Source organism: Pan troglodytes, chromosome 8, assembly GCF_028858775.2.
Source record: "Pan troglodytes isolate AG18354 chromosome 8, NHGRI_mPanTro3-v2.0_pri, whole genome shotgun sequence".
Classification (NCBI taxonomy): domain Eukaryota; kingdom Metazoa; phylum Chordata; class Mammalia; order Primates; family Hominidae; genus Pan; species Pan troglodytes.
The window spans coordinates 89,832,293-89,855,446 of NC_072406.2; the positions used below are offsets into that span (position 1 = coordinate 89,832,293).

The following is a 23,154-nucleotide window of genomic DNA, read 5'->3' on the forward strand; positions in this document are numbered from 1 at the left end:
TAAGCCTGAGTAGGCTGGCTCCAGAGGGCATGCCCCTGATGACCACACTGAACTATCTAGAATGAGAGACGGTGCTCATTGAGACATTACAATTCTGGTCCATTGGATTTTAGAAAGGCAACCGTATTACTTATGTTACTACTCACGTTTGAGACCCTGTTTTCTCAGCAGTGAACTGTTGAACTTACTTTGCTGAGACATAAAATTGGACGTGGGTAGAAGGGGCTACAGTGAAGTGCATTTCCAAGGTGAAGCACATCACCACAGGAGTGAGACAAGAAACCCGGGAAGCAGCCTCTGTCATCCACGAGCCTTCCGCTCTCAATGCTCCAGGCAAAGAGCCACGCCAGGTAAGATTCAAAGTGGGAGAGGGTAGACTGGGAGATGACGCATTCAAATCATGAGGGCAGGCTCAGGTAACTACTGTCAATTCACCACCCCTGAATTAGGGCCAACATTACCCAGTGACAATCTCTTTGAAACATGAAGCAGGGAGGCAGTTATGCCCCTTAGTCCCTTTATCCTGAAGGTGTTTAAGAAGCTGAGTAGCTTTCAAGCTGCAGACAGGGATAAGAAGAGGCAGAGCTGAAGGCACTCCAGGGCAGCATAGGAAGAGGCTAAGAGTTAACAATCTGAAGACAGAAAACCCTGGGTTCTAATGCTGGTACTGCCACTTATTAAGGATGCCTCTTGGGCAAGTGACATCACATAGCCATTGCAAGCCCCAGTTTTTGTACATCTGTAAAATGGGAAAAATACAGATAGTATCTACATCATAGGCTGATTTAGAGGATTGAGATAATACACATAAAGTGCTTGACACCATGTCTGACACCTAGCAAATACCCAGTAAACATTCAGTTTTCTCATTGGGTCATGATAATGGTTCTGGCAGAGCCAGCTATGGACAGCAGAAGCCCTCAGTGTGGGACTCGGGAGCCCCTTCAGCAGTCCAGGTGTTCTCCAAATCTATTTCAATCTCCTGGGTGCAGTGCTACATTTCCCAGGATCCCTTGCAGTTAAAATACCATGTGACCAAGTTCTGGCCAATGAACTGTGTGGGTAGACGTGATGTGAATGACTTCCATAACTACCCCTAAAAAACTACCCCTCATGATCCTTACTTCTCATCCCCTATCATCCAGACAGATGCAGAGGGTCCAGCAGAGACCTTCAGGGGCCCCTAGAAGATTTCAGGTCCACAAGTGAAAGGAGCCAGGGTCCTTAATGACTGTCTGAAGTGTGTCTTCACTGCACCCTCCACACACACCATCAATGGTACTTTGTATGAGCAATATGTAAACTTCTGCTGTATTAAGTCATTGACATGTTGACCTCTTGTTACAGAGGTGGCCTAGCTGACTAATACACATTTAATCAAACCTCAAGATGGACTCACAGGTCCCTGTTGCCTCAATGATTCCATCGCCACTGCACACACCAGAGTCTAGATACCATAAATATGGTCCAGGAGAGAAACCAGCAGCGTGGTGTGGTAACTGGCAACTGGCCAGGTATGGTAAGCATAAGGTAAAGCCTGCAGCAACTCAAGAAATGCAGAGGGAAGACCACTAGTCTAGAAGAAACAGGATGGCCCAGCAGCAATATTACCTGTGCTCATAGCTACTGGTTCTTCAGGAGAACAGGAAAGAGCATGGTCTCAAAGGCCAAGCATATCAGAGGCCATATCTGCCTGGGATCTACCCAGAAAAGTGATTGAACTCCTCTGGGCTTCAGTTTCCACATCTGCCAATCATGGATAACAATACCCTATGTTCTGTGACATCACACTGGTATCTTCAAACCAGCCAGGGCAGGAATATTTATACCATAGGAATTGACGAACACTGTACATAGGGACTTTCTTCTCTAGAAATCCAGTTGTTAATCATTTACCAGCACATCCCTGGATAAACAGGAGTCAGCTAAGTGGAAAGGGAGAAGGAGGACAAGAAAAGAGAAGTCCGGCAGTGTGGACAGCATGTGTGAAGGCCCAGAGGTAAAAATCAAAAGGTTTAATGAAATGAAGGAAGTCCTAAGTGGCTGAGTGTGGAGAGCTTGGGAAGATGTTAAGAGGAACCTAGAGAGAGGGCAGGAGCTGGACCTTGTGAAAGGACTTCACTAAATAGTAATTATTTGTTCCAGTCATCCATGGCTATGTAACAAATTACCCCAAAATGTAGTGGCTTAAAACAATCATTTCATTTTGTTTATGACTTTTAAGTCAGGAATTCATAGAGGGATCAGCTGGTGGGTTCATCTCCAATCTATGTCAACTGGGGTTGGAGGATCCACTTCCATGATGGCATCTTCACACATAGGCGTGGTGCCCCGGTAGTGTCTCTCTGTCTGTCTCTCTCTCTCTCTCTCTTTCTCGTATGCCCATGCACGTGCTTCCTCTCACTCTCGCTCTTCCCCTTATAGTGGCCAACTTCCCTAAGAAGTAGCATTCCCAGATAACAAATGAACTGCCAGGGTTCTTCCAACATAGCCTCAGAAGTCACATAGCATCATTTCCACCACAATCCATGGGTTACAAGCAACCCATGGATTACAGGGGCTAGCTCTGCCCCAAAGGGGACAACCCAAGAGGATGAACGTGAGGAGTCGTGGTTCACTGAGGGCCTGCTTTGAAGGCCAGCCACTGCATTGAGCGACCCCTGGTCACTGCCCTCTAGGACCACCTGCCAGGCACAGATCCAGAAAGAAACCAGGACCAGCCCTGTCCACAAGGAGCTGTCTGCAGAGGAGACAGGATGCCTGTATAGAAAATAGGGCTGCAGCATCAGACGGCTGCTCCCCACCCAGGATGGAAGGACAAACAGAGAGGATGCATCAGGGAAGGGAGAGGCAGAGAAAGCTGACCAGGGTAGGTAGAGAAGGCTTCCCAGGAAAGCGGCATTCCCAGCAAGGTAAGCTAAGACTTGGAGGATGGAGGAGGTGGAGGGTTGGAAGGGAAGGAGTAGGCCATCCCTGGGGCCACCCCCAGCCTTCTATCACATTTGGATCACTATGGACCACGCCAGGTCATCTCCGCTTTTCCCAGCAGGGATGTTGATCAGACCTGGGCACTCTGCAGTGATGATCAGCAGCTCAAGAGCAAGGGTGGCTCCTGACCGTGAGGGGTCAGCACCAGGCCCACAAGCCTGTCTGTTGCACCAGTGCCCAGGAGGGGCTGTGGACTGCGGACCTGTTTTCTCTGGCTCGACCTCACCCAGAACCAGCGGCAGAAAGGCCAGTTATGCAACCATCCTCACCACAGCCTGCCAGCCTCAGAGGCTGGGCCTGGCTGCCAGGCCTGGTAAGGAGACTGCTGTGGCCTGCACAGCACAAGGCCATCCTGGGCCCCGACTGCCACTTTCCATGCAGGTGCAAGACGCTCTGCTGACAAATACCTGGGGAAAGCAGGAGCTGTGGGAGGGAGGTAAAAATAGCACAGTTGGCAACAGAGAAGGCTTTTCTAAGTCCTCAGGGTCCTATTATTCCTTGTCCATGGGATACACATGAGCTGGCACTGAGCATTCTCTCTTCTCCAAGGCTCATGCTTAGAACAGGCACAGAGGCCTGGGAGGCCTCTTGTATCATGTCAGGAGCTGCACAGTGATCAGAAGTTAGGGAGAGCGCCTGTTGCAGAGGCTGGATTTGGAGGATATGCTGGGGCTGCCGTCATAACCCCACATCCCCAGTGGGTTCTCTCTGGCCACTCCCTCTACGGGCAGTTCTGTTTTCTCCCCATTTTTGGAAATCCAAATTCTTGATGTTTCTGTTATTCACATTGCCATTAAGAATTACGGGCTTTGCACTGTGTTTTTAATTTGTTGTGTAAGGGTTTTACACAAACACAGCTAGATGCCTAGAAAAGACAATATATATGGGCATGCAGGCTGTGCACTGCACAACTCCAGAGGGCTTCATTCATGACCAGGATGTGAGTGGCGCCCTGGAATCATGCAATGTGGTTACTGGTATTGCCAGAGAGGAAATGATGTCTTACATGACCCCATATCCCCGGGAAAAGGCCAGCCATGCTAATAAAGATTTGCTAACTAACCAATTTGTCTCCTGCTTCCAAATATTCCATGCATGGGGTTTGGCAGGCACATGGCCACAATGCGCAATGGCCTAGAAAGAGAGCCATATTGAAATATAATAATGTATTTCCAGGCCATGGAGGTGGAGAGGCACAAGGAATTGATCTTTCTAAGGCAAGGAAGATTCATAACCACTGAATGAGTTAACCACTACCTTCTTCTGAGTGTGCAGATTAAATTCTCTGTCGCACCAACATCCAAGTGCGCTAAATTTTAACAGACCTGGAATTTGGATATATTTATTTCTCTTTCACAGAATTCCCATTCTTTTACTAACACAGTTTCAGAGTTTGAGATATGAGCAGGCAGTGTGTGGGGATAATAAGGCATCATTCCACACCAGGATGCACAGGCCCATGGTTTAATGATGAGACTTCACTGGTGGGTGCAAACTTTGCTGGTCCCCCATGCTCTCTTGAATCTGTGTGCATCTCACACATACGTACACGTACACACACACACACACACCCCTCTCTCAAGTTTTTAAAAACCTACTTAAATTCTGCATCCTACCTCCAATATACTCTGTGTACAGTGTAAGTGTTAATACCAAAAATAGTGTTTTTCTGCTGGGCACAGTGGCTCACGCCTGTAATTCCAGCACTTTGGGGGCCGAGGCAGGTGGACCACTTGAGCTCAAGAGTTAGAGACCAGCCTGGGCAACATGGCGAAACTCCATCTCCACCAAAAATACAAAAAATTAGCCAGGCATGATGGTGCATGCCTGTAGTCACATGCCTGCAGTCCCAGCTACTCAGGAGGCTGAGGTGGGAGACTGCTTGAGCCCAGGAGGTGGAGGTTTTAGAGAAAAATAGTGTTTTTCTCCAAAACTTCATGGAAGACTGTTGACACTCAGAAAAATGACCCAATATTGATTCTGTGCCTCCACATACCCCCCAGCACAGAGATGTGGCACATGTGCTGTGGTTCATAAAGTACATTTATATGTCATCTGATGTGAATCTCACAGCAGTCCTGGAGTTGTACATTGAGTAACCTGCATGACTGTATACAGCCCACTGCCTGTCAGGTAGAGAAAAGGTGATTATCCCATTTTCCAGCAAGAAAAACTAAGACTCAGGGAATGTAATAGAACTAGACAACATTTAAGGTTCCTTCTCATCCTGGGAATTGACATACCTGAGAATTCAGTAGTACAAAACTCTCTGAACTTGTCAAGGGACCTCACATCTCTCCAGGAACAACACACCACTCCTCTTTTCAGTCCTGTCTATGTCATCAGAGTTTCCCTCACACTGTGGCCAGGAAGAGCTAAGGAGGTATAAATGAGGTGTACAGTGTGGGATTAGGTGCATGGGATCCACAGCCCACCTGCCTGGATTTAAACTGGCTCTGCTCCTCACCTGTGTGTGACCCTGAGCAGTTACTCAACCTCTCTGTGCCTCAGTTTTCTAATCCATAAGTGAGTATAATAATACCACCGAATTCACTGGGTTGTTGTGAGGATTATATAATACATATAGTTTAAAAACAACCAGACACACAGTAATCACTCAAAGTTTGTTATCCAAAAAAAGAAAAACATTCTCATTCTCTATGCATCCATTTCCTAACCTGTAAAATGGGAGTTTAAAAGGGGCCTACATCACAGGATTGTTTTGAGGATTAAATAACAGAATAAACATAAGGAGCTTAAAACAATGCTTAATGCATAGAAGCCACTCAAACAAGTTTGTTCTAATTTTTTTTCCCCTAAGAAAATAGTAACTCCAATTCCCACAGAAAGACTTCCCAAAACAAAAGTACCAGTAAGTCTGAAAATAAATGCAAGACCTGAGGAGGAATCATTGCTGTTTTCTAAAACCAGTGATAGACAGGCTATCTTAGAGACCGGAGGTTCTTGCTTTACATTCATTTTCTGAGGTCAGGAAGTAAAAACGATCATGGGTGAACAGGCACTGGTGAGATGAGGAAGAAAGAACAGGAACATCTCAGTTGCTAGTTTCTGTTTTCACCATGAAAATCATTTTAAAGCCCTGCCTAGAATTTAAATAGCATCATCCCTGGAGATAGCTGTTTTAGTTTCATTACAGTCTGTGTTCGTAGAGTACAAATAGAAACCTTCATGATTTTATTAGTTTCCATGCAACTTAGGAGAGATTTGCATGATAACATTTCATCTCCTGACTTTAAAAAGGGACCAATTAAAAATACAGCACTTGCATTGCCTGTCACAGGAAAATGAAAAGGTTCACAGAGTTTTAAAAACCTCTGCCATATCTAGTCCATGGTCATAAATCAAGTATTCAGTACTATGGTGGCAATCACTATTGTCTAAATTTTTAGTTTATTTTGTAAGAAGTACTTGGAACAGCTGGGTGCAGTGGCTCACACCTGTAATCCCAGCACTTTGGGAGGCCGAGGCAGGTGGATTACTTGAGATCAGGAGTTCAAGACCAGCCTGGCCAACATGGTAAAACCCCATCTCTACTAAAAATACAAAAAAAAAATTAGCTGTTCATGATGGCGCATGTCTGTAATCCCAGTTACATGGGAGGCTGAGGCAGGAGAATTGCTTGAACCCAGGAGACAAAGGTTGAGGTGAGCCGAGATCGTGACACTGCACCCTAGCCTGGACGACAGACCAAGACTCCGTCTCAAAAAAAAAAAAAAAAAGAAAGAATACTTGCAGGATGTTTGCACCCCCGAAAAGAGTTAAACTATAGTACAGAAGAAACAAAATGTACAACTAAGTATTTTTGCCTGGATTGCAGCAAGTCCTACACAATTACCAACACCCCAAAGCTACCTGGTACTCTGTGGATTTGTGAAGTGTTAATGTAATGTATCTGTGACAAGTTAAAATTTAATGCATGGCTCCGGTAGCATAATCGAATCGATGTTATGTAACCTAAGAGAACTATTCCAGTAAGTTCTGATGTGCTGGCTGCTTACGGTTCGGGGGAGTTTTTTTCGGAGGTTACTGAGTATTTAGGAATCATCCCTTCAGACACTTGCTCTTTTGCCACAGAAGCCGCAGTTATCTTATCCCTGCTTTCGGCAGCTGGAATGCTCCGTGGAACAGGGCTGAGAAGAACGTTCTATCTCCAAGGCTGCGTTTAGGGGCAAGTTAAGGAAAAGGATCAAAGTAAGTTGATTTGCATGACCTTCTCTTTAATCAGATGTTTCTTTTTATGTTTAACCTCAACAAAGCCAGCCTATCATAGCACACTATTTATAGTCTATAATCTAAGATGTTCTGAACCATTCCCCTACACCAAAAATTAAAATTAAAACCTCAATAGTGGTGTGGCTATATCATTAGAAGTAATAGTAGAGTCACAAAAACCTATTTCTGAGACTTTTTTTTAAATGACAGGTTTGACGGTATTTCCAATGGGGCCTGTGTCCCTAGATTGTAATTCTTAAATATGTCATCAAAGTCAATATTGAAGTTCTGGGGACAAGTCAATCAAATTTCACTCTTGTGTTTTATAGTAGAACAAGAACTTCTCCCTGGATCCACTGCCCTCAATAACTTAATCTTTGGTTCTTTATCAGGTAAAAATGATAGTTTTAAAATCTGACTTAAGAAATGGCTTTATATTGAAATCATGAAATCAGAGAATTTGTTATATGCATGAGAAAACTAAGGCCTGGAGCCTATGACTTGTCTAAGACACTGTAGCTAGTCACTTGTCATATGTCAAAATCAAAAATCCGGCGCTCCCTTAACTTCACTCTAAGAGTAGACACCATTAAACCAGACCCCACAGGCAGAAAGAGGGTTGTTCTCTTCATTTGTCTGCTCTCAATGTGGGCAGCGCCTACATCAAAGTCAGCCTGGGTGCTTCTAGAGGGGCTGCAATCTTTAGAGGAAGAATATCAGCTGCCCACCGAGAAAACAAGAACGCCACCGTAAAGAACATGTCAGGGAAGGAAATGTGCCCAAAGATAATGCTGGTCATCTCCTGGAGGGGGAATTTGGAGGAATGTTTTTCCCTTTTCTCAAATGTTTATTTATAATTGTGGTGAAATACACAGAAGACAAAAATGTACCATCTTAGGCCGGGCACAGTGGCTCACGCCTGTAATCCCAGCACTTTGGGAGGCCGAGGCGGGCGGATCACGAGATCAGGAGATCCAGACCATGGTGAAACCCCGTCTCTACTAAAAATACAAGAAGTTAGCCGGGCGTGGTGGTGGGCGCCTGTAGTCCCAGCTACTCCGAAGGCTGAGGCAGGAGAATGGCTTGAACCTGGGAGGCGGAGCTTGCAGTGAGCCGAGATCATGCCACTGCACTCCAGCCTGGGCGACAGAGCGAGACTCTGCCAAAAAAAAAAAAAAAAAGTACCATCTCAACCATTTTTAAGTGCGTAGTACTTCACACTTAAAAATGTGCATGTTTCACATTGTTGTGCATCCCATCTCCAGAACTTTTTCATCTTACAAAACTGAAACCCTATACCCATTAAACACTTCCCTCCCTCTGGCCCCTGGAAACTACCCTTCTACTTTCTGTTTCTATGAGTTTGGCAACTCTATGTACCTCATGTAAGTGGAAGTTATCCTTTTGTGACTGGCTTATTTCATTTGGCTGATGTCCTCGATGTTCATCTATGTGGTAGCACGTGTCAGACTTGCCTTCCTTTTTAAAGTTGAATAATACTCTGTTGTATGTACCTACCACAATTCGCTAATCTATTCATCTGTGAATGAACCCTTGAATTGCTCCACCTTTGGCCATTGTAAATAATGCTGCTGTGAACATGGGTGTACAAATATCTCCTTAAGACCCTGCTTTTAAGTTTTTTGGATATCTAACCAGAAGTGGAATTGCTGGATTATATGATAATTGAATGATTAATTTGTTTTGAGAAACTGCCATACTGCTTTCCACCACATCTGTACTACTTTGCATTCCCACAAACACTGCACAAGGATTCCAATTTCTCCACATCCTCACCAACACTGGTGATTTTCTATTTTTTTTTTTTTTGACAGTAGCCATCCTAACAGATGTGACTGTGTCCTTTTTGTTTAATGCCCCTGCACGGCCTACGTTTTCTACAATAAACATGTAGTGTATTTGGGATTAAGGACAAAATATAAAATACTGAAGTTAAAAAGTAAATCCTATGGAGAAAACATGGTTGTGAAAGAACTTAAGAAATGATTGGGTTTTTTTTTTTAGACTGAGGCAAACTGTTGAGCCCTCTTGTGGGCTCAGCTAGAGACATCATTCCTATACTCTTCAAGAATCTACCACCTGATCGGCTGTGGCTGCCACAAGCCACAGGAGAAATGGCCATAATTCATGGGCAGCTGAAATAATTCCTCTAAGCTCTGGGAGGAAAGTGTTCCCAGATGCAGGAAGGAGAACAACAATGTATATTAAGCTGTTGCCAGCTAATGTTGGTCATAAAAATCCCTAGCACTTAGGTAAGGCCTTTCATCTTCCAAATCTTTCCTCCAAGCCTTAGAACGCTTATCTCTGAGTTCTCCATTTGAATAACTGGAGGCCCATTTTTCCCCTTCCAGAGCCACAAAGGGTCCACTTTCCAAAACCACATAAAGAGAAAACAACGTGAATGTGGCAACTTCTCCCAAAGAGGAGCAGAATTCTGCTCTTGGTTAACAAGCACACAAAGAACATCTCCCACAAACCCTTCCAACGCTTCACCTCTGAGCCACACAGGCCGCGTGCTATCAGTTCATTCCACAGAATGTCTCGTTTGAAGAGCTAAAATTTTCCAAACGTGAACTCATTCTACCCACTGGTCTTTATACATGCTTTACTCCTTGGAGGTGAAGTCATTTGACATGATTTATTCATTAAGACAAAGGTGAGGTAACTAAAACCAAAATCCACCCAATTAGCTATTTATCCAACCTCTAACTCTCAGAGGAGAAATTCTTTTTTCCTTGGTGTCAACCTCTCCCTCTACCTCCTGCCCTCCCTCACCTTCTTCCTTTGTGTGTTTTGCTCTCTTTTCTTTTCTGGTTTCTTTCTGTTCAGCAAAATAGGGGAGATGACAGCAGAGGCATACAGGAGGCCCAGAGGAAAGGAGACCCAATGAGCAGGTGGGAAAGAAACAGCCTCCTATTCTAAGAAGGAGGCTGTATTCAAGTGATGCAAAAAGAGGTTCAAGAGCACTGTCTGTCTCCCTAGGTGAAAACGAGTCAACACCTAGAAAATGGAATCCAACTCAAGTTTCCTAACAAAGGCTCTGTACCCTACATCCAAATTCTTGGCAGGGCCCCCAAATTACAACCCCCACGTGAAACTGAGAAGGGGGCTAAACCTTGGAGATACAAGGCACGTGACATTGATAAGGAGGTGAATTTATGGCCCAGCGACAGTCAAAAGCCTCCAGTCACAGCTGCTGACAAGACCGAAGAGACCTCAGAAGGCAAACTTCAAGAAACAACCAGAATGGGTCGTTTTCTGAACTCTGGGCAAAGGGGCAAAGGGAAACCACACTGTCTCAAGAGGACGAAGAACTCAGGGAAGCCATCAGGGAGAAAAATAAAGTGGCCTTCATGGAGGAAACACAAGTTAAGGTTAAGGTCATTCTACGTCTCAACAACACTGCGGACATGGAAACACCACCCAGCTCTGTCCCTTCCTGAACTGGATTTAGAATTTGAAATCTACCATCCACCAAGGCTTGTTCTGCATGTCCCAGCCACAGACTAGAAGCAAACAAGGACTAGTGCAAACAGAAAGATCTTTCCAAGTTCATCGTAAGGTGGGTTTGTCCCCAGTGGAATAGTGGCCTCAGGAGATCATAAACACACTGGTAGGGTGGGCTTCCAGCACTGGGGAGGAATCACATAGGGCCTGAGGCCCCAAAGCTTCCTTCCACCACTGTGAATTTATAGTTCCATGCGCTTCTGCACTTGTTAAATCAGGTCGCTATTTGTTGTCTACTAATCTACAAACCTGAAGCCTCCAGCCAGCAGAGGCCACTCTCGATCCCACCCCCCAGCCCCAGTTCACTCCCAAAGATGAAGACAGAGAGGACTGTCCAGTCTCTAAAAGGGATGAAGGAGCAAGAACAAGACATGGAACCAGAAAATAAAATAAATACTCATCTTATACTCCCAACTTGAAATGCACATACAGGCAGCCCAACAGCCTGTAGATAATTTGGTTTACAATGATATGCAAAGATGCAGACCCATCGTGGCTGAATAGTTTCATACAGTTAGAAGTGACCCTGGAAAGAATATTACTGACAGTCTTGCCTTAAAAACTCTTTTGCAAAAGACATCATGGTCCCAGACTTCAGCAGTTAACAGATGGAAATTAACTTCACTTCAAGTCAAAAACCTAAAATCTGGCCGGGCGCAGTGGCTCATGCCTGTAATCCCAGCACTTTGGGAGGCCAAGGCGGGTGGATCATTTGAGGTCAGGAGTTCAAGACCAGCCTGACTGACATGGTGAAATCCCGTCTCCATTAAAAATACAAAAATTAGCCAGGCATGGGGCATGAGAACCTGGAATGCCAGGTACTCAGGAGGCACTAGAACCCTGGAGGGAGAGGTTACAGTGAGCCAAGATCATGCCACTGCACTCCAGCCTGCCAGCCTGGGCAACACAGCAAGACGGTATCTCAAAAAAAAAAAAAAAAATCTAAAATCCTATTTTTCCTTTTTAAAAAAACACCCCTTCCCCAAGTAAAAGTCAACTCTGATAATGGGGAGATCTACATAATGTTTACCTTAATTACTTCTTCCCCAAATTGAAGTATTCCTCCCTATTGTGCTAGAAACCAAAATTAAACAGCACCAACTTTCCACAGAAACCCTCAGGAATGAGAGCCACTAAGGAAAGAAGGATGTAAAAGAAAGGATGGAGCAAGAGGAGGAGGGGGAGAAGGCTGGAATTCAGGCTTTCCTGTGAATTCGCTTTGAAATGCCTAGAGGCCACTGGATCTGAGTCCCCAAGAAAATCTGGTAGAGAGGCCAGTGAACCAGCATAAAGAATAGAAAATAAAGGAGATGTGTTAAATAATTTTGATTTTGGCCACGTGAAGAAGTATTAGTCATACAGGTAACAAGATCTTACAGGGAGATGATTCCAAGGCTCGGCTTGACAACGTTAAGTATATATCCATTCTGGGCCTGGAGTGCCAATTACATTTCCAAATTGGCAGTTAGACACAATGTCCCAAGACAATCACCAAATAATGCCAAAAACAAAGCAAGTTCCATCTTAAAGCAGCCATTCTTTTGAAACTGCCCTTCCCTCCCGTGCCTGACTCATCCACCTCACAAACAACTGCCCATTATGAACTAAATCCTTGTTAGCTACTGATCAAGAGAAACCAGGTGGCATGAATAATTAAAATCCACGAATGATTCAAGCACCATGTTGTCAACAAACCAAGCCCATCTCTTTCACCAGGAGTTTCTCCATAGCATCTAACAAATTACCAAAAAAAGCAGCAAAATATATTTGCCACCCCCAACCAATGCATTCTCATTCAGCCCCCAGCTAACTACTGGAAAGAGCCTTCCAACATCTATGTGTGTTTACATTTGCATGACTCAGTTCCTGCCCTCAAGGAGTTTGCAGGCAATTCAGAGATCAGATGTTCATATTCCATGAGAAGATAACTGTTTTTTCCTCTGCTCAGCCTGTCAAGTACTAATAAAAGTCCTAACAAGCAGGGAGTCAGAACTGGGTCTTAATTATTTTTCCCCCAGCACCTAGCTTGGTTTCTGGCACATCGTATACACTTAATATGCAACAAAAGCAAAAACAACAACAATAATTATAACCAGAAGACTTCTTTGAGGGCCTACTGTGTGCAGGCCACGATGCTAGGTCCTTCTTTATTCTGCCTGCTGCAGACACTCATGGTGCTCCCCTCTGATGATGAAACAACATAAAAAGCACATCTCATGGAAAAAGTCCCTGACAGTGTGAGCTGTGAAAAACCCTGGTATGGTGAGAAAAGGAGCTACTTTCACTTTCATCTTCTGGAATTCTTAAGAAGTGCATTGGAGGGCCACACAGCACGGTGCCACGCGTGTCCCCCAGCCACTCTACGGGCAGCTCTTCAGCCAATTCTTTGAGGTTGAACCCTCCATTTGGGAAGGCCCACCCAGGCCCCTACAGAAAATCAGGCTGGCAGTCTTAATGCCCACTGACTTCAAACACTCCAGAGGGAGTGGTCCCCAGCCAGCCTGGAGCATCACCGCAGTGCAGCCCTGGTGACAACACCAGCCTTTAATTTTGCAAGGAGGTGGTTTGGCTGGGTTGCCCTCCTGGACTTCGGGAAGTCGCACCCTTTGCAGAATGACCAACTGGCACGAGGAAGAGCCCACACATTGGTGGGTAACACACAGACCACACCCTGTAAACACTGCTCTGGCCACCACAACCCAACCCTAAATCCACAACGCTGATGGGTTCCTTAGGAGCAGGCACCTGGACCATCAGTTTTCGCAAATAAGAGCCCAGCCCGAACCACAGCTACCCTGGTCTGAAAGGAGTTTTCTCCACCCAACGATCTGGCAGAGCAAACCTTCTGCTTCTCATCCCTTCCCCCTTCAAGAGCTGGGAATTTCCACATTTAAAAATAAGCCTGTCTTCAGGGATGGACTGCAGGGAGGCTGAGGGATGGACCAGATCCTTGATACTCAAAGTGTGGTCTGCACAGCATCAGTATAGCCTGTGTCTCGCCAGACCAGCATAATCTCAGGTCCCACACTGGATCTTCTGAATCACAGCCTGCATTTTAACAGCTCTCGGTGATTCCTGAGCATATTAAAGTTTGAGTAAGCCAGACACAGTGGCTCACACCACTGTGGGAGCACTTTGGGAGGCCAAGATGGGAAGATCACTTGAACCCAGGAGTTCAAGACAAGCCTGGGCAACATAGGGAGACCCCATCTCTGTAAAAAATTTAAAAACTAGCCAGGTGTGGTGGCACACACCCATAAGTCTTGGCTACTTGGGGACCTGAGGCAAGAGGATCACTTGAGCCTGGGAGGTTGAAGCTGCAGTGAGCAGTGATCATGCCACTGTACTCCAGCCTGGGCAACAGAGTGAGACCCTGTCCAAAAAAAAAAAAGTTTGAGAAGCCCAGGCCTAGAGACACTCTCCAGTCCTTGGAGATAAAGATGTGATATCCCCAGTGAACATTCCCCAGGTTTTCTGTCCAAAGTGCTAGGACACCCTTGCCTCCAAGGGTCCCTGGGTTTCCTTTTCTAGGTGCCTAATGCGTGGGGTTCTACCCACCCAAGAAGCAGTTCTAAAAGAGACATCCTTGGTCTGCTCCCTGACTGTGCACAGAAAGGCGTGGCCCTGTCTGATCCCCAGGGATGTCTCCAAGGGACCCAGTGTTCCCCACACGGCCCAGGGCCTGGCATCACAGCACAAACAGCCCTTTCACTGGAACCACAAAGGCGACCTTCCAGGGGATCTGCAGCTTGGCAAGGTGGTATTGGCTGCTGTGATTCACAGATTAGCATGGTCACTGCCAGTGTGAGCCGGGACGCCCACTTTGGGAAGGAGGTCCTGGCATTGCAATCGAATGCCAATGTAACTGTTTCTGCACCAGGCCTCTTATGCCCTGATGAGAGAGAGAGACAGCCCCAAAGCAAGCACTTACTCCTGGCTATCAGCCACCAATGAATGTCCCCATCCAGGGAACAAAATAGCCATGAGGCAAAGAGAAGGTCCATTTGGACTTACCATTGGAATGCTTTATCCCCCAGGCCAAACAGCAGGGGGCAGGCAGCTCTTCTTTTCCTCCTGATGTATGTTTGGTCAAGTTTCCTGGGCACCTAGAAGCAGGGCTAGCCCAAGGCTCCCAAAGGGAGGCCATAGGTTCTCAGTGTCCTCCTAGGAAATGCTATAAAACGGGGTTGGTGAAAAAAACCACCCCATGAGGCTGTGCTCTATCACAGACCTCAATTTGCAGGTGAGGAAACTGAGGCACAAAGGCATGACGTCTTTGCCCAGGATCACAGGCTGAACCTTGGGCACTGCACAGCACCCCTGACACTGAAGCAAGACTGCTCACAGGTAGCACATTTGAGGGCATTTTAACCACTTTCTCTACCAGCAGGATGCCGCCAAGCCTGTGATGTGGCCCTCCAAAGGGGAAGCTCAGCCACGCCATGCCTGCTGATTTTTTTTCACAAGGTAATTTAAAAGGCAGGTGTACCACAGAACACACTTCGGGAAACGCTGGCCTAGGGGGTGTCTTGGAAAAGCTGGTCTGGGTAGACAGTGAGTGTCCTGGCCAAGAGACCATGACATCACTTGGGAGACAGGTCTATGAGTTCTGGACTTGGGATAACAGGGATGGAATTTGTCCCTCCTCAAGGGTACAATGCTGGACAACCACACCTGCCCACCAAATGCCACAGTGTTTCCCTTCTGCCAGCCCAGCAGCTCCTGGTCCCCCATACTGTCGATGTTCGTCCACTGATACCCCACCATCAAGACTGTAACCATCCTGCCAGGACCCCATCCGTGAAGCCTACCTCTGCTGCCCTGCCCTAACCTTCCAGCCTTGCAACAGCCAAGAGCCATAAGCCCATGTCTCAGTCTGACTCTAACTGGTTTTTTGATCTATGACAGTATACTTCAGGATCTAAAGGCTCCTTTTGGCTCAAAAATTTTATTTGTTATAGTCTGCGCCCTTCAGGGGCTATAAGTTCAATGAATCAAAGGGAAAATAAACTCAGCACTTTATGAAGCTATGATAGTTACCACTTACAAGAGGCCTGCTAAGTGTCTGGCATTTGCAGGGTGCTATGTGCCCACTATTCCTGCTCCCTATAAGAACCCTACAAAGTAAGCATCAGTATGCTCTTGGTATAGGTGATGTAACCAAAGCTCAACATGGTTGGCAGTCAAAGATGCCCTGCTAATAAATGTGAGATCCATGATTTGAACTTGGGTTTGTCTGATTGCAGAGTCTTGTACTAAAGTGTGCATTTCCATAAAGAGGGCCAGGGGCTGGACGCCGTGCCTCATGCCTGTAATCCCAGCACTTTGGGAGGCCAAGGTGGGCGAATCACAAGGTCAGGAGATCAAGACAATCCTGGCCAATGTGGTGAAACCCCGTCTCTACTTAAAATACAAAAATTAGCCAGGTGGCAGCGTGCGCCTGTAGTCCCAGCTACTTGGGAGGCTGAGGCAGGAGAATTGCTTGAACCCAGGAGGCGCAGGCTGCAGTGAGCCAAGATCGCGCCGCTGCACTCCAGCCTGGGTGACAGAGCGAGACTCCATCTCAAAAAAAAAAAATTAATAAAAGGAGAGAGAGAGAGAGCAAGGAATGAGGAGCACGAGCTCTCTGGACAAGGGCAGGTCAGCTGGAGCTCCCCCGTGACTAGGACCCAAGAACTCCTCCAAGGCCACCCCAAGTGATCTGCTCAAAAAGGAGTATCTCAAGGTCATCTGGTGCAGCCAATCCCCAGGACAGGATGAGATGAGGCACAAGGGCCAATCTGGAATCAAGAGCTCCACGGCACTGAAGCTCCAGCCCTGATTGAATGCGTCAGGCCAGACCCTGGGTAATTACCAAGCTGTAATGGGATCTGATATTTATATTAGTCACGAGCCTGACAGAGAAAACGTGTTGTTTTCTCAGGCACAGCCATGGAGACAACATCTCGATAATTCATTACATGCAGACCATCCTTGATCAAGCCCAAGCTTCTACAAGGACAACAGCTCAAACTGAGAATGGAAATAACTCTATGCCCAGCCACACTCAGGCCCCTCAACAAACCACAGCTCCATCAGGAAGTTGGCCTCAGTTTCCCCAGATATTTAAAGAGAAGTAGACCACATGCTGGAAGACGAGCAGAAGATGGAAATAAAGATATGTAACTGTCCCAAGGCTGAATTCCTAAAGGAATTGCTAGGGAACTGCAAAACACATTCTGAGCTAGAAACTTTAACCCTCATTCCTCAACTCCTCCCTCTCTCCTATATCGAATCACAGAGCAGGAAAGGACATTAGAACTCACAGAATTCAATCCCCACATTTTATACACAAGGAAAGATAGACACCAGAGAGGTTAAATAACTTCTTCAAAGTCATGGCTTTATTCAGGCTACCAGAGCAGCTCCCTATTCAATATAGTCTACGACAGGATTGAACTTCACAACGTCACACCCAAGTGAATAGAGAGCTCTGATGAAATCCCACAAGGAAAAAAACAATAATGTGAAAAAGTACAGCAAAGAACACAGTACTGGAATGACTGTGACCAAGTTCCCAACAGGAGGAAATTGTAATGTTTTCTTCTTCACTTTCTGAAAAAGTCCACATGCCACTCTTTTCAAAAGACTAAAGTCATTCACTGTTTGAGATTCAGAGGCCAAAGGTACTAATGAAGAGATGTCCCACGATGCATGTCCACAGTCTTGGGTTCCTTTGATCAGAAAGGTTTGGTGCGATCCCAGAGACCAAACGCTCATGAAATTGGAGCTCCTTGCTGAATTTTATCTCCCACAGAATTTCAGATGCTACAAAAGACCTGCTTTCCTCTGGACTCCAGCTCTTGATCAAACCATCTTGGGGCTGAAGGAGGGTGAGGGTGAACCCATCTGAGGGCTGGTAGAATTTTCTGGAAAGGCAGCCTATGTTTTCTTGGGAAATCTAGCACAAAAATTATTATTCTAAGCTTAAGCCAAATACATGCCTGTGTATCGAGTCTTGACAAAACTACCAAATACTTGGAAAGAAAAAAGAAAAAAAGACAAAAACACACACGCACACAATTGCAATAAAAATACAGACCTCAAGCATAGAAAGAAAAGCTTTTAAAAGGCCTAACTTACCATTATTGCATATAATGAGCTGGCTACCTATGGCTTAAGTGAGCAAATCTAGGGGCAGGTATCAAGAGATTCTGGGTGTGCTTTAAAATGGACTTATGGTATCAAAAGGAACCTGCACTCATTCTATACTGGCCTCACATCTTCCAAACAAACCACCATCACCTCTCATCCCTGGCGGATTTCTTATAGCAACTCACTTCCAGTTATGTCCACTCAGCAGGTCTTGGGGCTACAAAACATAGCCAAATATTTACGAATTGTTTTTTCTAATCGTTGCCAAAAACCTATTTTCTTGAGTAAACTGACAGAAGTTATGCTTGCTCATCATTTAGGAGATCCTTTGTGTGTGCGATGGGATTAGCATTTCATTACAGACACTGCAATTGCATTTATGTACCCCCTAACATAAAAAGACTTTGGAAGCTGTGTTTAGGACCCCAGGTTCACAAAAACACCACAACTTATTTTCAATCATTGAAAAAGTTTTCATTATGATAAAAATTGCCCCCTGCCTGAAAGAAAGCAAGCTGTTAAAAAGTTCACCCAGATCACTCCATCTAGGGAACATTTCAGACGCACACAACTATGAGCTATCTTTCCCCTAAAGACAGTCGCTGAATCTCAGTAAACCGGGGAACAAAATTCCCGAGACTGTTGGGGGAGGTGGAGGAGAAGGATAGAGAGAGGGAATGTGGGAATTTGAAGGCTCCAGGAATAAGCTGTTCTCAGCAGGAAGGCTGGGCAGGGATCTGGTGTATAGGGCTTTGCTTAACCTGAGGGCTTCTCTGGAAGGTGGGAGGTTTGCCTCCTTAACAAATAAGAAGAAACCTCTACGGCTGAGAAGGTAATTCCAAAGAAAACTCTCCGACCAGCACCTGCAGGCCTCCGGAGAAGCCAGAGGATGACGAAGAGAATGATGGTTTTCATATTTCTCCCTTTGTTCCAATACACCAGTATTTTCCAAAACACAAATGTGCTGCCACAAAACACAGCTGAGCTCCAGCACCCAACAGGATGTATAATTAATGATCAGGAGAGACAGGCTCCTTCCCCCCTGGTGTTTTCATAGCCAGCCTTCACCCATAGCCCCAGGCTTCCCTACTTCTCTCAGCCGCCAAGGAGGCTGCTACAAGTTGCTGTGCCCTGTAGAAGTTTGAGGGGTCCTCGGTTTAACTTTACTAGAAAAGATGTGAACATGTGGAGGCTGCAATGTGTATCTACCCTGCACTATTCCCCTGGATGTCCCTTCCCTCCAAAACGGTTCGCGCGTGAAGTCCCCTAGGATGGGAATTACTCAGAAAGAAGGCAGCTGGCTCACTCTCTTTTTTCCAGTTCTTTCTTTTTTATTCTGCAGTTTTCTATCAAACAGTGTCGGGTCCCCCACTCCAGCCAGTGGCTGTGGGGAAGGGAAGACATCTCTAGGGACACGACTACAGACCAGGCAGTGAGCCTAGCAACCATACATCGAAGGTGTCGCCAGCCTCAGTGCCGGTGGGCGTCTGCACCAGGAATAGCTAAAGCCGACGACATCTAGCCACCTCGAGCGCCAGGGAAGACGCTCCGCGTAAAACCGCGGCCTCAGGCGGACCCCCGCTCCAGCTCCGCGCTGCTGGTGGCATTTCCGGGGACCCAAAGTGGGTGGCCTGGGGGCAAAGGAACAGAGGCCGAAGAAGTTGGGGTATGTTCCACTAGAGCACCTAAGGGACGGAGTGGGAGGTTACATCAGATATGCGACCTCGACACATTCCAAAAGTGGCAGCCCCATGGGCTACCCCCAATAGTGGGATGGATCTCCCCAACTTCTCTCGCCCCTCGAAGTCCCCCTGTTATCTCGGGCCATGCTCCTCCCCCGGGATTCCCTTGTGCAAAATTATTCTCTCCCTTGCCCAAAGGATTTTTCCCTTCTTTCTGACCCCACGAACTCATCTCCCCAACAGGTTCCTAAAGTATGGGCGGATGTGTTCCCTCTCGCCCACCGCCAGGAGCCGAGCCCCGGCAGGTGAGCGGTGCAAAACACGCACCCAGCTGCCCCCAGCTTCCTCCGTCCCCGCTGAGTTGGCTGTCCCCACCCCGCACCACGGCACCCGAGCCTGTGAGTCCCCGACCCTGGCCCCAGCCGCAGCCGCCAACAACCCTACAATAAACAAGAGGACAGGATTGAGCGTCCGCGTCCCGGAGCGCACTGGCTGGGGGCAACTCCTCACCCCCGGCGCGCCGCCCGCTGCCCCGATCCGAGAGCACCGGGAGAGCCGAGGGAAGGGAAGGCGGCGAGGGGAAGGCAGGCGGGGATGGAGGGAGGCACGGCGCGGCGCGGAGCGGAGCGAGGAGGTGGGCTGCAGGGGACGCCGAGAAGCGGCGGGGCTGGCGCAGAGGGCGGGCGCCCGGGGCGCGCGTTACCTTCGTCTTGCCCCCGCAGTGGCAGCACACGGTCCACAGGTACTTGAGCGTCCGCCAGAGCAAGATGATGAAGAGGCCCCCGAAGAAAGTCACCATGGAGGAGGCCAGGAAAGCCCACCACATGCGTTGGCCCCGGCTGTCGCACGGCACCTCCATGGTCACCGGGATGATGAGCGCATCCATCTTGGGCTCGTGGACCGAGGACGAGGAGGAAGAGGAGGAGGAAGAAGAAGAAGAGGAAGAGGAGGAGGAGGAGGAGGACGCGTCTAGGCTGAGATGGTTCGCGTGGATATTGCTACTCATTCTAAGACTGCTGCCTCCGCCGCCGCCGCCGCCGCTGCTGCCGCCGCCGCCGCCGCCACCATTTGCCATAGCTAGCAACGGGCAGCCGGCGCAGGGGCTCGGGGGAGCTCCTCCCGCCGCCAGCGCCACCCCAAACACCCATCAACAGCCATATTGCTGCTACTGCTGCCGCCGCCGCCGCCGCCGCGGAGCGCGGGAGGGGGGCGGGGAGGCGCCTGGGCTCGGGGCGCTGTGCGCGACCTGGCGGGGTGCGCCGAGATATATACAGCGAGCCGCCGCCGCCCGCCCTCCCCCCGGCCGCCGGCCTGCCCGGGGGGGAGGGGGATGGAGTGCGTGGGCAGCTCCCCCTCCCCGGCCCGCGCCCCGCTCGCCCCGGGCTGCGCTGGCCCCGAGCGCCGAGAGCCAGGGGGCGCCGCGGGCCGCCCGCGCCCGGGGTCTGCGCCGCCCCCGGGCCCGCCCCGGCTCCGCGCGCGGGCCCGGGTGTCCTCGGCGCCGCGCCGCCCGCCGTGCGCCACGGGTGTGCGCTGCGCTCGGCCGGTGACCCCCTTCCCCGAGCGCCTCCCGCGCGGCTAACGAGCCGCTCTCCGCTTATTAGGTGGTAACTCGTTAATAATGGATAATCGGCCCCCTCCGCCCGGGCGCCCCTGCGCCAGCCCTCCTCCCCCGGCTGCGCTCGGCTCCGGCTCGCCGCGCCAGTGCGCGCCCGGCCGCGGCAGGTTCACCGCGTCCGGCCGCCGGCCCGTGGCCGCCTGCTAGCCCATGTTCTCGGGACCCCCTAGTCCTGTCGCCACGCCGCTGAGCCCCTCGGCCTCCGCTCGCTCTTCCTCCTTGCCGCCTCCGACTCCTCCTCGTCCCCGTCCTCGCCGCCCAAGCCTCTTCGGCGCGCGCCCCGCGCTCCCCGCAGCCGCCAGCAGCAGCAGCTGCAGCAACTGGAGCGGGCGCGGACTCAGGACGACCCAGGCGGGAGGGGAGGAGGCTCGCCGCGCTGGCTCGCCTGGGCTCCGGGCTGGGCAGGGGTGGGCAGGGCCCCTCGGCAGCGGCCCGGCAAGCGCCCCTGACCCCCAGGGCGCAAGGTAGAGCGCCCCCAGCCCAGGCGCGGGGCCAGGCGCCTCTCTCCAAGGTGCTGCGCCCCCAGCCGAGAGCGGTGGGGTACACTGGGAGGACGGCGGGGCGCCCCGGTCAGGCCGTTTTTTTCCCCAAAGAGCCCCCAGTGGGGAGGGGAGAAGTGGCCAGCTGTCAACTGGATTCCACAGGCTGAGCTCCCCAGGACCCTCGGGCTTCGGGAGTGAGGAGGACCCCACGCCAGGATACACACAGCTACCCACCCCTACTTCGCTCTTCCTGCTACCTATGTGCCCAGGGTCCCGCGTGTGGCTGGAGGGTAGAGTCAGGAAGGCCAGCGGGTGGTCTGTGGCCTCTGACAGCAGCAGGTGGTTTCTCTCCTTTTTCCTTATTAGCAACAGAGGCTGCCCAACAAAGAGTAGGCAGAAATGATCAAGGACGACCTGGCCTGGGGATAGTGCAGGCCCCGATAGACAATAGAGTTCCCTGAAGGGTTGCTTTCCTCTTATATAGTCTCAGACTCCATCCATCCTGTGAGGAGGGCAGATGGGGGAAGAGGGACTCCAGACTTCATTCTGGCTCACCGTTCCCCATTTAGGGTCTTCCCTTCTCCCCGCTTAAGATGAAGAAGGAGTCCGTGTTTGTTCCGTAGCGTGTCTCCGTACACCACCAGGGGAATCCCCCTTCTGACACTTTCAGAAACTTTGCGCCCCCTGAACAGCGTCCGTCCTCGTGCTACCAGCTGGACCCCAAGTTTTTCCAGCGCTAATTAAATCGAGGATGATCACGCTCTTCCCTCATTGCTGCAGTGGTTTCCGCAAAGTTTCCAGCTCATTAGTTTAAGCCTAATTGGAATTCTCAGGTTCCTTTCAGCTCTTCCCATGGAAAAGGCCCAAGTTAGCATCCTTAGCTTTACACCTGAGGCTGTCTCAGTGGGAGTCACATCAGCCCTGCCCTTGTCCTTGGAGGTCTCTGGAAGGAAGAGCGAGCAAGGGAGGCTGAGCTGGGCAGAGAGGCTGAAGAGGATGTTTGAAGCTTCTCTCTTGCTTGATTCGGAATACATTCATTGGGTTTAGAGTACACATCCACTAAGAAAGAGTCAAGGCCAAAGTCAAAGGAGAAAATGGAATGAGGTAAGAGTTCTTGAGTATTGGGTTCTCAAAAAGAAGTGTATGTAAAAGGGAGCTGCAGAAAGTGTGCTCCAGAAAATGGAATTGTCTGAGCCTCCTCTCCATACCATCCCATAGTACCTCCAACCTCGGCCTCTGTGTTCAGCCACTCTGAATGCATCCCTGCCACACCAGACCCAAGCATGCAAAGGCCCTGGGCCTTTTCTGGTACTGGGCTGGGGGAGCGGGACCCAGAAGTGCTGTGGGGATGTGCAGGAAGGTGACTATGGCATTGAGGTTCCTTTATTTATTAGCCTCTCAATGGCTGTACTTTGCTGCTTTTGTGCCTCAGCAATGCCAAGAAAGTTAAGGACATTCCTTAAATCAAGGCCAAGATTTGAAATTTAAAAAT

General features: G+C 48.8%; 1 protein-coding gene and 1 long non-coding RNA gene across 49 annotated transcripts in view; one reads left to right on the top strand and one right to left on the bottom strand.

Annotated features, from left to right (window-relative positions):
- Nucleotides 1-20,873, bottom strand: part of KCNMA1 (potassium calcium-activated channel subfamily M alpha 1) — a 764,605-nt gene extending 743,732 nt beyond the window's left edge. For 9 of the 47 annotated variants that reach the window (XM_054659733.2, XM_054659722.2, XM_024346460.3 and 6 more), the window contains exon 1: nucleotides 20,269-20,825. In XM_054659733.2, the coding sequence (XP_054515708.1) occupies nucleotides 20,269-20,640 (372 nt within the window). In that variant the 5' untranslated portion in view covers nucleotides 20,641-20,825. Of the gene's footprint in view, nucleotides 1-19,193; nucleotides 19,569-19,892; nucleotides 20,006-20,268 lie in introns of those variants that run through there. The other 38 variants (XM_016918694.3, XM_016918693.3, XM_016918702.4 and 35 more) reach the window with 13 other exon arrangements.
- On the top strand, nucleotides 1,911-4,052 carry LOC134807182 (uncharacterized). Of its 2 annotated transcripts, none has more exons than XR_010146936.1 (3): nucleotides 1,911-1,999; nucleotides 2,679-2,912; nucleotides 3,050-4,052. It is a non-coding gene; the product is annotated as an uncharacterized LOC134807182 (long non-coding RNA). The 2 variants fall into 2 exon arrangements; XR_010146937.1 differs by having other exon boundaries at nucleotides 3,047-4,048.
- Nucleotides 20,874-23,154: the final 2,281 nt, after the last annotated feature.